The 16,860-nt window shown below is 43.5% G+C and overlaps 1 protein-coding gene across 1 annotated transcript; it reads right to left on the bottom strand.

Annotated features, from left to right (window-relative positions):
* Positions 1 to 2,142: 2,142 nt before the first annotated feature.
* On the bottom strand, positions 2,143 to 16,813 carry LOC143280150 (uncharacterized). The gene is made up of 11 exons (XM_076584734.1): positions 16,701 to 16,813; positions 15,370 to 15,579; positions 14,160 to 14,303; positions 13,752 to 13,853; positions 12,024 to 12,127; positions 10,914 to 10,983; positions 7,947 to 8,615; positions 6,197 to 6,360; positions 5,559 to 5,698; positions 3,502 to 3,718; positions 2,143 to 3,027 (listed from the first exon to the last, which is right to left on the bottom strand). The coding sequence occupies exons 1-11, from the start codon at positions 16,740 to 16,742 to the stop codon at positions 2,868 to 2,870; spliced, it is 2,022 nt and encodes a 673-aa protein (XP_076440849.1). The 5' UTR covers positions 16,743 to 16,813; the 3' UTR covers positions 2,143 to 2,867.
* Between the last annotated feature and the right edge of the window lie 47 nt (positions 16,814 to 16,860).

Here is a 16,860-nt window from a genome sequence, read left to right as displayed (position 1 = left end):
GAAAAGGACGCCCCTGTAAGACATGACAGACAATCAGGTGCAGTCTTCATGATTTGGTTTGCTTGTCAAAGTTATGCTTTGCCGAGTGCACAGTTAGTGCCCCTTTTCCATTTGTCAGCGCCTTCAGGCTGCTTCCTCTGTCTGGCACTGTTTGTGACTAGTCTCAGTGTGTGTGTGTGTGTGTGTCTGTGTGTGTGTGATGCTGATGATATAGTGAGCACTAAGGAATGCAATTTGTTGTCCTTGTTACCTGACATGAATATAATACATCACAGGCATTGTAGTCTTTACAGAGGAGATTCTATTACACAGCGTTAATAAACTTGTTACAGCAGATCTTTGGCCTTCTTTGTTTGTTTTGTTCTTTCTGACACAGACAGACAAACATTCCAGTGGATGTTTGATGTAAGTGTGCATGCTGCAAGAACTGGGTCAATTTCATTTCTGTCTCAGTCCCTACAATTGATAAGAAAAGAAACTGTAGCCTCAGCGAAAGTCCATATATATACACAATGTGGTTCACTGAAAGCTGTGACCTCACATCACACTACTTTGGGGTGTCAACATGCACTGAAGTTTGTCAAACACTTAGGACATCACTGCATGTGGGTTATTCACAAAGTACACATTTGCTGAAGTCGTGCTGCAATGTCTGGTCCTTCTCCCTCCACACCCTATCTATATAAAATGAAATAAAAAGTAGTGTTTTCTTTTCACACCACTGTTGCCAGATATCATTTATTTATTTGTAATCCAAACAGAACACAATACACATGTCACACCCACACACACACCCATGCTCCGTGTCAGGAATGAATGTCCTAAACTCCCTACCCCCACCCCCATCCTCCCCAACAGACATCACTACAGCTCCTATGTAACACTCACCACCATACAGACGTCACCACAGCTCCTATGTAACTCTCACCACCATACAGACGTCACCACAATCCTATGTAACTCTCACCACCATACAGACGTCACCACAATCCTATGTAACTCTCACCACCATACAGACGTCACCACAATCCTATGTAACTCTCACCACCATACAGACGTCACCACAATCCTATGTAACTCTCACCACCATACAGACGTCACCACAGCTCCTATGTAACTCTCACCACCATACAGACGTCACCACAGCTCCTATATAACTTTCACCACCATACAGACGTCACCACAGCTCCTATATAACTTTCACCACCATACAGACGTCACCACAACTCCTATATAACTTTCACCACCATACAGACGTCACCACAACTCCTATGTAACTCTCACCACAATACAGACGTCACCACAGCTCCTATGTAACTCTCACCACCATACAGACGTCACCACAGATCCTATGTAACTCTCACCACCATACAGACGTCACCACAGCTCCTATGTAACTCTCACCACCATACAGACGTCACCACAACTCCTATGTAACTCTCACCACCATACAGACGTCACCACAACTCCTATGTAACTCTCACCACCATACAGACGTCACCACAGCTCCTATGTAACTCTCACCACCATACAGACGTCACCACAGCTCCTATGTAACTTTCACCACAATACAGACGTCACCACAATCCTATGTAACTTTCACCACAATACAGACGTCACCACAATCCTATGTAACTTTCACCACAATACAGACGTCACCACATTCCTATGTAACTTTCACCACAATACAGACATCACCACAGATCCTATGTAACTCTCACCACCATACAGACGTCACCACAATCCTATGTAACTCTCACCACCATGCAGACGTCACCACAATCCTATGTAACTCTCACCACAATACAGACGTCACCACAACTCCTCTGTAACATAACTCCTCTGTAACATTCACCACCATACAGACGTCACCACAACTCCTCTGTAACATTCACCACCATACAGACGTCACAACTCCTAAGCAACACTAACTACTCATCATGCTGTCTCTGACGTCTGCCACTCCCAGTGACATCCACTGTCACAGTGACTTTGTCAAGGCATACACACAAACTCATATACATACAAATTTAGAATGTAAAAAAAAAAAGAAGACACTTTTCTTCCTCCTTGCTGATATTTTTTACAATCTTTTGTTGCCAACTAACACAAGTTACAGTCTTCCATAGTGTTGTGTTTGTGTGTGTGTGTGTGTGTGTGTGTGTTTGTGTGTGCATGGGTTTGAGTTTATGTGTGTGTGTGTGGGGGGGTGAGTTTGAGAGAGAGTGTGTGTGTGTGTGTGCAGACTTGATTTTATATGTGTGTGATGAGTGCGCGCGTATGAGTTTCTTGTTAACATTGGTGTGCATGCTGGAATCTGATACAAGACCACAGACATTCATGTCAAAGAATGAAACGTGTGTAACAAGTCATGTCATAAATGCAACATTCGTGCAGCCAGTCATGTCAAAAATGAAACGTGCGTGTAGCCAGTCATGTCAAAAATGAAACATACGTGTAGCTAGTTATGTCAAAAATGAAACATGCATGTAACCACTTATGTCACAAATGGAACATGCGTGCAGCCAGTCATGTCACAAATGGAACATGCGTGCAGCCAGTCATGTCACAAATGGAACATGTGTGCAGCCAGTCATGTCACAAATGGAACATGCGTGCAGCCAGTCATGTCACAAACGACTCAACTCCACACGTCCCTATTGTGTCCTGGGGTCTGTTATTTGTTCACCTGACATCAGTTCCGACAGCATTCTTGTATCCTGTACCACCTCTCCACAGCTGGTTTCTTTCACGAAAACCTCTCCCAGAGTCCTACACAGCACTCAAGTCACCCACACAGAGACTGTCCACTTCACAGCACGGCCACAGCGTATCTTCACACAACAGGAGGACGGTGACGCGCACACTTAACGTTTGTCCCTCATGGCTTTCTTGCTGCTCTCCCGCCGTCGCTGGGTCAGAGGGTTGCGGGGGTCGTTCAGTGTGTAGCGGTCGTCGTCTTGAACGTTGGCGTCCAGCACCTTGCTCTTGATCGCTTCCTCTCCGAAGTGCAGCTTGTGGCGCATCCTGCACACAGCAAAGTTTGATTTTGTTTTTACTTTAGAGAACTGTCAACTCTGAAAGTTTAAAGTAACTAACGTCACCAACTGGTATATGGATGGATGGAGGCGTTGTTCACATATATGCATATTCACATGTACATATGGATGCAGGCGTTGTTCACACGTACATATAAATCATACACTAAGCAGAATAGGGAGTTGGTGATGACCAGGTCACGAGTAGCGCATGTCTTGAGAAGCAGCAGGCCATTGCTGTTACACTTGCCAGTGTCAAGTTCTCCAACGATCCCTTCCCGGGTCTGGTAATCTGACCCTACACTCGCTTTGAAGTTCCCAAGGACAATACGCTTCTCTGACTGCGGGGCTGCTGTTAGGAGGGCATCAAGTTCTTCATAGAACACACACATACACAGGCGTACACACTCATTAACACACTCACACATACACACACGCACACACACACACACAAAGTCCTCACCATGACATGTCATCGGGATCGTCTTCCTCCTCATTCTTGTCGTCATCCACATCGTCATAGTCTCCGCCCATCATGCGAGCGGTGGCCAGTTTGTTCTGGAAGGTTGCCAGCATGGCCAGAGTGGCATCCTCCCTGTTCTGTCGGCTGCCTCCCAGCTGCTTCTTCCTCTGCTTGTACTTCTGCCGTTCCTTCTTCACCATCGCCAGCAGGTCACGCTCTTAATTCATAGTGGTTTGTTTGTTTATTTATTCATTCATTCATTTATTTATTCACTTTAGTTTTAGCTGATAACATTCAGATGTGAAAATTAATACTTTTACTACATGTCTACAATCACCGTTGTGTGTACACAGTACACGATTCCTCTTTCTCTGTCTCTGACCTACACGCACTGGGGTCAGGGTCTGGGACACACACTGATCTTTGACACACACACTGAACAGTGATGAAAACATACAGGTCACTGATCCACAACATACAGGTCACTGATCCACAACATACAGGTCACTGATCCATGAAACAGTGATGAAAACATACAGGTCACTGATCCACAACATACAGTCACTGATCCATGAAACAGTGATGAAAACATACAGGTCACTGATCCACAAAATACAGTCACTGATCCATGAAACAGTGATGAAAACATACAGGTCACTGATCCACAAAATACAGTCACTGATCAATTAAACAGTGATGAAAACATACAGGTCACTGACCCATTAAACAGTGAGTGATGAAAACATACAGGTCACTGATCCACAAAACAGTGAGTGATGAAAACATACAGGTCACTGATCCACAAAACAGTATGATGAAAACATACAGGTCACTGATCCACAAAACAGTGTGATGAAAACATACAGGTCACTGATCCACAAAACAGTGTGATGAAAACATACAGGTCATTGATCCATTAAACAGTGATGAAAACGTACAGGTCACTGATCCACAAAACAATGAATAATGAAAACATACAGGTCACTGATCCACAAAACAGAGAGTGATGAAAACATACAGGTCACTGATCCACAAAACAGAGAGTGATGAAAACATACAGGTCATTGATCCATTAAACAGTGATGAAAACATACAGGTCACTGATCCACAAAACAGTGAGTGATGAAAACATACAGGTCACTGATCCACAAAACAGTGAGTGATGAAAACATACAGGTCACTGATCCACAAAACAGTATGATGAAAACATAAAGGTAACTCATCCACTTAACCGTGAGTGATGAAAACATACAGGTCACTGATCCACAAAAACAGTGGGTTAGGAAAACATACAGGTCACACAACAGTCATCCCTCATCCTTTTCACCCACACGCTGACCGCAGAAGGGCACGGCTGGAGGCTGATGCTGGATGCTGGTCACTGACTCGCTGACCTAATGACCTAGTGACCCAGTTTCCCTCCTGGCTGGGAACAGATGAGGGACTCCACAACCAGCACTTCCCCTCACCGTCCATCCCCCAAACACACACACACACACGCGCATCCACATGTTACACAAACACACATAACAGATTGCAACTGATAACCTGGAAGCAAGCAATGAAAAGACATCCAACAGGTCCAGAGAAACACTGCGTATTTCAGCAGTGGTGCCAGCACTGAGGTCAGGACTGGTTAGGCGATGATGGACTTCTGATCCAGTGTTCACCAGTGGCCAGGTCGCCAGACCCCGGTTTCTGAATGGTGTTGTGTGTTGTCCTTGTGTGACACACACTTTCCTCAGATTTTCCTCACTCTACCCAGATGTAAATGGGGTACCTGCCTTCTGCTGGAGAAAGTTAAAACAGCGGAAGGACACCAATGGGCTTCCCGTGCCGAATCACAGACACAGTGGATAATGAATTCAATGCCCTAATAGGCCAAAAAGGCTATGGGGACCTAACTAATACTTTAATTAAGGAAAGACGATGGTTTTCAGAGCTGTCATGCAGTAGAAAATGGAATTTGCATGCTGCCATACAATCACTGCACAGTCCTGATCACACACTCCACAAAGTACAAAATGGAATACATGTGCTGCCATCCAATCACACACCTTCTGCCTCCTCTTCCTCCTTCTCCTCCACCTCCTCCGGGTCCTCTGTGCTGACCTTGACCTTGTCCTTGTCGTGGGCGCGTTTCTTGAAGTCCTTGATGTCACGCTGCAGTTTTCGCTGCTCCTTCTTCAGTTCCTCCCTGGTACATATAGGGGACAGACACTGCTAATATGTGTGTGTGTGCATGCGTGCGTGTGTGTGTGCGTGTGTATGTGTGTGTGTGTGTGTTGTGTGTGTGTGTGTGTGTGTGTGTGTGTGTGTGTGTGCGTGTGTTGTGCGTGTGTTGTGTGTGTGTGTGTGCGTGCGTGCGTGCGTGCGTGTGTGAGTGCGTGTGTGCATGAGTTCATGCGCCTATGCGTGTGTGTGTGTGTGTGTGTGTGTGTGTGTGTGTGTGTAAGTGACAGTGAATACGTGAGAGTCTGAATGAATGTGTGTGTTTGTATGTCTGCATCTGTGTGTGCATGTGAGCGTACTTGCGAGTGTGTGTACATATGTGTGTGTGTGTGTGTACGTATGTGTGTGTGCATGTGTTTCCATCTGAATAATTGGCATAAACCACCAGCAGACACTGTCAGCATGAGCCATCAACAACAAATTGTCAGGAACAAACCAATGGAAGAAAGAGCAGATAACTCACATGCGTTGCTGTTTGCCGTCCTCTGACGCCCCCAGCAGTGACAGTGACCTCCCCTCTGGCTCCTTGCCCCGTGCGCTGACCTCCTCCTTCTTCACCTTGACCCTCGACCCCTCCTCCTTCACCCCCTTCTCCTCTCCCGCTGGTTGCACAGCTCCATCTGCTGGCTGTAAAACGTAACTCCCGTGTTCACATCTGGTCACTAGGAGGTTTATACCCTCATACCTCAAGTGCAGTGATGGTCTAGAGGTAACGCGTCCGCCTAGGAAGCGAGAGAATCTGAGCGCGCTGGTTTGAATCACGGCTCGGCTGCCGATATTTTCTCCCCCTCCACTAGACCTTGAGTGGTGATCTGGACGCTAGTCATTCGGATGAGACGGTAAACCGAGGTCCCGTGTGCAGCATGCACTTAGCACACACAAAAGAACCCACGGCAACGAGAGGGTTGTTCCTGGCAAAACTGTATAGAAAAATCCACTTCGATAGGGAAAACAAATGAAACTGCATGCAGGAAAAAATACAAAAAAATGGGTGGCGCTGTATAATAGCGACGCGCTCTTCCTGCGGAGAGCAGCCCGAATTTCACACAGAGAAATCTGTTGTGATAAAAAGAAATACAAATACAAATACCTAGACAACACTGACCTGTTCATTGAATCATCGCTATGGTCACAAGGTTATACCCTAATACCTAGAAAACTTGACAAGTTCATTAAAAAAAAATCACTATGGTCAATATGTTCCACTATTACACATAAGACAAACTGAAAATTATATGATATGAAAACCTCTCAATTGTAAACAATACTTGCTCCAATAGCAAAGTTGAGACATAACGAAAAAAAAACTTAAAAAAAAAAAAAAAAAAAAAAAAGAAAGAAAGAAAAACAGGTCCAGCCACAAATTTTTCATTTTCATATTCTTGTATTATTTTGTGTTTTGTAATATTTGTTGTGTTGTACTGTACTGTGTTGTGTTGTATTGTTTTTTGTCAAACAGATTAATTTCTGTGAAATTCTGGCTTCTATTTCCACGGAAAGTGCAATGCCACAGTGCAACAACCACCTTTTTCTTTTCTTTTTTTCTGAATGAAAGTGTGTTTGTTTTACAATCAAAGTGGATTTCAACAGAATTTTCCCAGGGAAAACACTTTTGTTGCCATGGGTTCTTTTACGTGGATTTTGTCACCGTGGGTTCTTTTATGTGCGCTGAGTGCACGCTGTGACTAAGATGTTATTTCAGCAGAATATTTTTTTCACATTCTTGCTTCAGTTTACAGAATTCTGCTTTATACTGAAAAAAACAAAACAAAAAAACAATAACAACAACAACAGAAGAAATGGTAAAGTTGTTCTGATGACCATTTTAAAAACAGGAAAAAAAATCTGACAGTGACACTTCATCTGAAAACAAATTTCCAGTACTTCATTTTCTCTGACAGTGAATAGTCCTCTGGCTTTTTGATACCTGGGATATCAATGAAGTATGAAGAGACATGTCAATTTTCATTCGTACTCGTGAAGATAAAGACACAGGCTCAGTTGTGTTGTCTGCAAACAACACCAGACCCATACAGACAGTACAAATACATATCACATTCAGATCACAGGACAGAACCTATCAGAGACAAGGATGGAGGAGGAACATACAGGTGTATGAACAGATGTGCAAATGGATTCATATGTACGTTGTGTCCTATTTTGGAAACTGAAAAGAAGAAGAAGAAAAAAAAAGAAGTGCTGTGTACTCTCACCTCTGTCTTTATCTTCTTCTTCACCTCAACCTTCTCCTCCTCCGCCTTCCTCTTCTTCCTGCTTTCCTCCTCCTTGCCCTCCTCCTCCCCCTTCCTCTTCTTCCTGCCCTCCTCTTCCTTGCCCTCCTCCTTCCTCTTCCTCCGGTCCTCCTCCTCTCTCTCCTTGCTCCTCCTCTTCTTCCGCTCCTCCTTGTGGCCCTCTTCCGCTTTGCGCTTCCTTCCGTCCGGGCCGGCGTCCGGCTCCACCTTCTTCTTCCGCGCATCTTCCTTGGTCTCCTCCTTCCCCACCTTCCTCCCCTCCTCCTCCCCCTTCCTCTCCTTCTTCTGCCCCTCCCCCTCCTCCAATCCGGGGCTTTTCTTTTTCTCCGCCGTCTCCGCAAAGTCTTGTTTCTTCTTTTTCTCTTCCTCCTTCGCGTCAGCCTTCCCTTTCTTGACAGGGTCTTCGGCAGGGTCAGCTTTTTTCGTCTTCCCTTCGTCTTCCACCGCCGGTGTTTTCACCCTGAGCTCTGTGTCCTCCGTGTCCACCTTTTTGTGTTTGTCCTCGGGTGAGCCTTCCACTTTCTTTTTCCGTTTGTCCTCCTCAGTGCCGTCTTTCTCCACGGCTGGGATGGAGCTGAGGCGGGGGTCGTCGGTCAGGTCATGGCTGCTCTTGCTCTTTCCTCGGAATGACTGAAACACACAGCAGTGTGTACGCGTAAACACACAGTGTACGCATTCCAGGACTGACTGGAATGACTGAAACGCACAGTGGTGTGTACATGTAAACATGTGTGCACATGTTCCTGGACTGACTGGAACACAGTGTGTACACGTTCTTGGAATGAATGAAACATGTTGTGCACACGTTCCTGGCATGACTGAAACACACAGTAAGTGTACATGTCCTTGGAACAATGAAACAAACTGTGCACACATTCCTGGACTGACTGAAACACAGTGTCTACATATTCTTGGAATGACTGAAACACATCGTGTACATGTTCCTGGAATGACTGAAACACATTGTGTACATATTCTTGGAACGACTGAAACAGATTGTGTAGATGTTCCTGGAACGACTGAAACACATTGTGTAGATGTTCCTGGAACGACTGAAACACATTGTGCAGATGTTCCTGGAATGACTGAAACACATTGTGTACATGTTCTTGGAATGACTGAAACAGATTGTGTAGATGTTCCTGGAACAACTGAAACACATTATGTAGATGTTCCTGGAACGACTGAAACACATCGTGTACATGTTCCTGGAATGACTGAAACACATTGTGTACATGTTCTTGGAATGACTGAAACAGATTGTGTAGATGTTCCTGGAATGACTGAAACACATTGTGTACATGGAATGGCTGAAACACATTGTGTACACGTTCTTGAAATGACTGAAACACACTGTGTACACGTTCCTGGAATGACTGAAACACATTGTGTACACCTTCTTGAAATGGCTGGAACACATTGTGCACATATAAACACACATTGTGCACATTCTTGGAACAACTGAAACACATTGTGTACATTACTGTAATGAGTCAAACGCATTGTGTGCAAGTAAACGCACAGTGTACACATAAGCTCTTGCAGAGAGCATAACATAACATAAATACACTTGGAATGACTGAAACCCTCAGCATTCACATTACTTAACTCTCTCCATACGAACGGCGAAAGAGACGACGTTAACAGCGTTTCACCCCAATTATCATCATCAAAATATTGCAAGCGGAAAGCTCTTATACTGAAGAGGTGAATATTGACAAAGAATACCACAATTCTGACGACGGAAGCTAAAGGTTGGGTCATTCAGACACCCACTGGACATCCGAGGGGTCTGTGTAGAGGAGAAGAGAGGACTGGCCGTACTGAGTGAGTTAATGCCAGCAGAGAGGTGTGTGACTAGATCTTCAGCAGTCCCTGTTCCCTCTGACTACTGTGTCAGCTCTGGCACAGGGAATCACCACAGTGGTTCCACAGAAACCACCAGTGACAGTAAGACTGCAAGGGATGTCAGCGTATCCCTTGGAAGGAGATCTATATTATCCGCTGGTAGATATTCTCAGTATCCACTGACCAGAATAAATTGGTCAGTTGGCTGATACACAGGAGGAGGGGTGGGGGTGGGGGGGAGCTGTCTGCTATGAGCCATGTGACACTCCCCTGCAGTATGTGGAATCAAAGTATGTGCTGAATATATACACACGCAGGCATGCATGTACACAATACACATGTACCATACACACATTATACACATGACACATGAACACACATTGAACACTCGCACACCATACACACATACATACACACCATATACACACAAATCATTCACACACACATCATACATTACACACCACACAAGTCATACCCACATGTACAGTCACAAACCAGTACGACTATTTACTCAGGCAATGTACTCCAATCACCACAAACACGTAGATCTGGTTCAGTATTCGGTTACTCAAGGAAGCGTCACAGCGTTCGGACGAATCCATGTACGCTACACCACATGTGACATGTCACGGCCAGTGATCTCACGTCTGACAACGTCACAGCAACACACAGGTGGTGTAATTAACTGACAGACGTGTGCACAGTGTGTGGTGTGACTGTGAGATGCTCCATATGGCACTATGCTGTGGCGGTCTACTGTGATGATTTTGCTGTCAGGACCCTGCCAGTGATCATTCATCACAAGTGGTCATTCATTTTTGAATGTGAGTGATCATGTCACAAAACAACAGAATGTGGCTGAACTCTTCTGAACCTCTTCTTTCAGAGAGAGAGAGAGAGAGAGAGTGTGTGTGTGTGGGGGGGTGTGTGTGCGAGGGTGTGTGTGTGTGTGTGTGTGAGTGTGTGTGAGTGTGTGAGTGTGTGTGAGTGTGTGAGAGTGAGTGAGTGAGTGAGTGTGAGTGTGAGTGTGTGAGTGTGTGTGTTCGTGTGTGTGTGCATGCGCGTGCACGTGTGTGTTACCTCCGTGGCCTTGTCCACCTGTTCCTCATCGTCCTCCGCCTCATCGCCAAACGACAGGAGGCTGAAGTTCCTGTCACACACACCTTGGGACATCAACTTCAACAAAACATCAACACAGTATCAATACAACATCAACACATCATCAACACAACTCAGTCACAGTGCAGCACCCACTGATCCACTCACATGATCACAGTGTGAAACAAACAGTTTATCGTTTATCTCAGGACAGAGCTCAATTCATTTTCACAACCCTAACGACATATCCATTCATGGGCTATCTAAAAAATCATATATGCAACAGATGATAGGAATAATCAGAGCACCTGAAAAACAAACAAACAAAAGAAAAAGAAAAAACCCAAACAAATACTGACTTCAGTGGGGAAGGTTAAAACAGCTGAAGGAGGAACAGTACATATGAATTCTTTACCCCTATAGCCGTAAAACACTATGACATGAATTCTTTACCCCTATAGCTGTAAAACACTATGACACCTTTAAACTTTTAAAAACACAGTCGGGCAGTGTAGATATGGAATCAAACAGTGGCTAAATTTGATGTAACTGACCAAACACCTTCCTGTGACAGCATGTGATGTGACACTGAAAGGATGACTTCAGTCACACAGTGGGAAGAAAACATGATACAAGTGTAATCAATTAATAATAATAATAATAATGGATACTTATAGCACACTATCCAGAAATCTGCTCTAGGTCCTTTACAAAAACGCTTTTGTTTAACATAAAACATTATATCTATGTTACACACACACACACACACACGCACACACATACACACACACACTGCATACACACATTTTAACATACATGTGTATCTAACAGCTACCCTAACACATACGCACACATAGGCAGGCACTAACTTACATAAACACACGCACACACAATATACATTCATATACATCCATGTAGTTATGTACACATACATACGTATACACACATAGTCAAGCACAGCTAACGCAAAGGAAGTGGACCTGCCACAATTGAACTTATTGCTGAGGGAAAAGGTGAGTTTTGAGACGAGATTTAATTAATCACAGAACAAATAACTGTGAGACAAGCAGTGATACAAAGGGAGCGACTGACTTGGTGGCCTTGGATTTACTCTTGATCTTCTTCTCTTCCTCCTTGTCCTTCTTCACTCTCTTGATCTGACGTGGCACGATGTCGTCAAAGGGATTGTTCAACACCTGCACACAAAGACTTCTTTACAGACACTCGGGCTGACAGACATCATTGTCATTCATCAGATTAACACCTGGAACAAACATACTTATTTGTGGGTACTGATATCCACAGATGTACACTGATGTCAAACAGTTCAATGACTACACAAATGTTTATAAACAGAAACTTACAACTGTCTCTGAAATGAACAGGACTGTTTAACAGCTATGCACCATTAACATTCATGGCACAGAAACTGACACATCGCTGACATCACACAGTCTGTTTCCTAGCTGTCCACTCCATCTCACAGTCTCTTCAGCCTCTGTAACAGATCAGTTTGCTCGGTTTGAAAAGAATCATGACTACGGTAATTTTCCAACCTGATCCTTCAATTCTTTCATTCAAAAACGTCCATAAAAACCAACACCCAGTCCAGTCAGCTCATCTCTGAATTGCTGAATCCATTTTACATGGATATTGTGAAAGCACAAAATTGTTATCTACACTGGTGTGCACATGCACAAAGTAGGCTGCCAGGTGTCAAGATCTCTGGAAACATGACAGGAAACATCTGATACCTATGATTCTGCTTGTTGAGTGCTGAGTATCGGTATCAGTAGCTCAAGGAGGCATCACTGCGTTCGGTCAAATCCATATACGCTACCCCACATCTGCCAAGCAGATGCCTGACCAGCAGCGTAACCCAACGCGCTTAGTCAGGCCTTGAGAAAAAATATTTTTAAAAAATAAAATGAAATAAAATGAAATAAAATAAAATAAACAAATTAATTAATTAATTAATTAATAAAAAAATAATAGATAAATACATAAAAATACTACTACTACTAATAATATTTATAAGGCACAAAATCTTGATGAAGTCAACTCTATGCGCACAAAAAAAAGACGACAATGATGATAAATAAGCAAATAAATGTAAAACATGCAGACACATATTCACACACACCCACATGCATAAAAGATATGCAACTAACATGCAGTTTCACAGATATGAAAGCACAATCAAATACACATAAATATCAGTATCAGTATCAGTAGCTCAAGGAGGCGTCACTGCGTTCGGACAAATCCATATACGCTAAATCACATCTGCCAAGCAGATGCCTGACCAGCAGCGTAACCCAACGCGCTTAGTCAGGCCTTGAGAAAACTCACACCCATCAATGATTTGGATATGAAGATTATGATAAAGTAAAAAAAAAGAAAAAAAAAAGAAGGATATTTTATAGGCATTTTATCCCCCGCACTGTTTGTGTATTGATTAAATTCAATGGAAACATGTAATCTGTTGATAACTCTCCTTTGAACAAGAGATAGCAGAGCATTTATTCCATTCATTACGCTCAATACCATTCATTTGCTTGTCCCATCTGACCTGAATTATCTATTTTCATCCTCAGTTGATTCACTGTAACCCCAGTTTTGAAAAGGTTTCCTTGTACTGCGAAACAGATCACAGCTACACTTGATCTTTTTGTTCCCAACACAGCTGTAATCATTTTATATTTTATTTTTATCTATAGATAAACTCTGTTATGCCCCTCCCCATTATACCTGTAGGAAACCATGTCTATGAGGCGAAAAAACACTGACACACAAGCACCATACATGGTGCCCCCTGACCTCTGTGCTGATGACCCTGTGAGGCTCCAGGGGTCGCTCTGTGGCCTCCTTCACCTCCACCTCCTGCAGTTTGAGCATGTTGAACAGGGTGTCTCCAACCACCTGTAACATCACCACACGCATCTGGTCAGTCACCTCCAGTCTGACAAGTGATGGCATGTTGACGAATGCATCTCCAACCACCTGTAAAACACGCACCTGGTGAGTCACCTTCAGGATTATAAAGAAACTAAGTTGATTTTAAAATCCTATCTAGTTCCACATTAACATGAAGATTATTCAAACAAAAAGAATAATGAATGTTTGGGATGTGAAGAACACTGCAAATGAATATCAATCAAAAACAACTCCTCCCTCCCCCCCTCCCCCTCCGACACACACACCGACACACAGACAGACAGGAGTCACCTTGCCAAAGATGGTGTGCTTGTTCTGCAGTTCTGGCGTTGCTGCCATGGTGAAGAAAAACTGGCTGCCATTGTCATGGGGACCTGCGTTCGCCATGGCAACCAGACCACGTCGCACAAAACGCAGGCGTTGGTGGAATTCATCCTGCAGAAACAGACTTCTGGTGATAACAGGAATAAAAAAGTGAACACTGAAGTGAGGTCTTTTTAAAATGCTTAATCCCATTTGACTTCTTTTAATGTCCTTTGTGGACAAAAGTGTTCCCATGGGATGGAATGTTAATAATAAGAAGAATAACAATAATAACATATTGTATTTATATGGTGCAAACTTCCCACATAATGGACTCTAAGCGCCTCACATGAAACAATACATATGAAAAAGGCACTACACCACACAAAAGCGCATGTGGACACAGAAGTGAAAAACAAAACCTGTGGACTCGGCTTCAGCGGCGTGGGAGTAATGCCACTGAAAAAACGCAGACTATGGTATGGAGCAGCAAAACAAAAAAAACTAAAAAAACAACAACAAAATCTAGGCAACCTATGTACACCAAATAAAGTGCAGATATGAATAACCATATAATTATAAATAACACAAAATATACCCTACACACACACACAGACACACACCCACACACTTACACAGAGTAAACACCCACTCACAAGCATGTACACTACATCATGTACATGAAAAAGAGCACATGACCAGTGAGCCAAGGAGAAGCAGTGCTGATCTAGTGATCATAAAAGAGATCCACAGACCACTCATATAAATAACATGAAAACGAAAGGGTCATACACACAAAACAAAGCAACATGTATACGTACACCACCAAGGAAACAAAGACTTGCCAGATTTCAGTGCACACTAATCAAAGCCTGATGTTGTTAATTACACTCATTCTTCTCCTGCTCCTAGTCTTCATAGAACTAAAAATGAACACAAAAACACTTATGGATAATCCAATAACTTAAAACAGAAAAAGAGACACAGATCTTGAAAAGTCCAATGTCATATAATAATATGGGTCATTTTTCAGTGCTGGTCCCCTACTGATCCAGGCATCTGTTTTCTTCCAATTGTGCCTAAAAGTATAAGAAGGATTTAGTTTATTAGGTGACCAGTTTTCAACCAGTTTTAATCTTTGCTCCTGTTCCCACTACACCAGCAATGAAGAATGACCCAAATATAGTATATTCCTCACTTTAAATGGGGCACCATAAACGGATTCTCCACCCTCGCCGGTGTCAGTGGGGTCTCCACCCTGCACGATGAAGTCCTTCACAACACGGTGGAAGGCCGTCCCATCATAGTAACCTTCCATACACAGCTGTACAAAGTTGCGACATGACTTAGGAGCTTCCTTTGACCACAGCTCAATGTCAATGTCTCCCACTGATGTCTTCATCAGAACCTGCACACATCAGAATTTACATGTGAAAATCATGGCAGGTGGCTGTAAGAAATGTAACTGAAAAGTTTGGGGAAAATGACACATTTATGTTCAGTCTGGTTTCATGATGTTAGTATTAGGCCAGTACTGTACTAGCGTACAGGTCTGATCTATTTTATCTACATCAACACATACTAGCGTACAGGTCTGATCTATTTTATCTACATCAACACATGTTCAAATCAAAGTGAAAAGTACTGGTAGTAATGATCCAGCAGCTCCACACCTTGCCAACTGGGATTATAAGTATATTATTTACTCTCCTGTCTTTTCTGTGTGAGTTTTCATCTTCATACTTCCTTCGTCTTTTTTTTTTTCTCTAACGAAAGTGGTTGATTTCCCCCGATCTTCCAGCTATCATGGAATAATAATCAGTGTTGACTGTGTTACTGAAACGTCTTAAAACAAGTCAGGTGGCGCAGGTCAACAATCACATTTCTTCTTCTTTCCCTTGACTACCGCCTTCATCATTGTGAAGATTCTGTAGACTATAAGGGGGGTTTGCTTGTTTTTGAGGTTTCCTGAGGTAGAGGTTGCTGGGCCAGGGGATGGGGGTGGGGGGAAGTATGGGGGTGGGGGGGGGGGGGGGGGAGGTGATCAGATTCGGGATTTGAAGCCTTCCAGGGTTGGGCTGAGGGCAATCTCAGCAGGAAGATTGTTATGGTTCGAGGAAAGAAAGATTTTTGTCTGTACAGCGTCCTGCAGTTGGAGAGGTGGTACGCTGCTGGATGCGATCCTCGGGTCCCCGTGGATGCTGAAGGATTTTGAGAGGGCTTGTGGCATGTGTTGATGAAAAGACTGCCTCTATGGAACTTATAAACCTCTATGGAACTTCATTTCGACTGTTTCACCCTCCCCATCTGCCATTAACGATCATATCCATATCAATGATCTCAGACCAGTTTTGACGAAGAAGAAAGAGTTGAAACCGCAATTCTTGCCAGTGCCAAGGCAAATAAATTGCCGGCAAAGACTGAAAGAGGCACAACCGAAAAAAGTGCATACCGAGTCTCAGTGCTCAAGCTTGCATCGATCTGCGAAATAAATAAAAATAAAGAGAGGTGTTTAAATAATCCACATACCTTTCCGTTAGACGGAGGTTCTTGAATATAAATGTTGCTCATTTTGACAACCAGGTTTATTGTCCAGCAACAGCAGGTAGTGCAGCCATCTACAACGAGCAAGTTTGTATCAGAGTAACTTCCCTGGATCTACCACTTTTCAATAATAGAAAACGATAAT

The sequence above is a fragment of the Babylonia areolata genome, chromosome 3, assembly GCF_041734735.1.
Source record: "Babylonia areolata isolate BAREFJ2019XMU chromosome 3, ASM4173473v1, whole genome shotgun sequence".
Taxonomy (NCBI): Eukaryota; Metazoa; Mollusca; class Gastropoda; order Neogastropoda; family Buccinidae; genus Babylonia; species Babylonia areolata.
The sequence above is the reverse complement of the archived record's forward strand: the minus strand, read 5'-3'. Positions and strand labels throughout refer to the sequence as shown.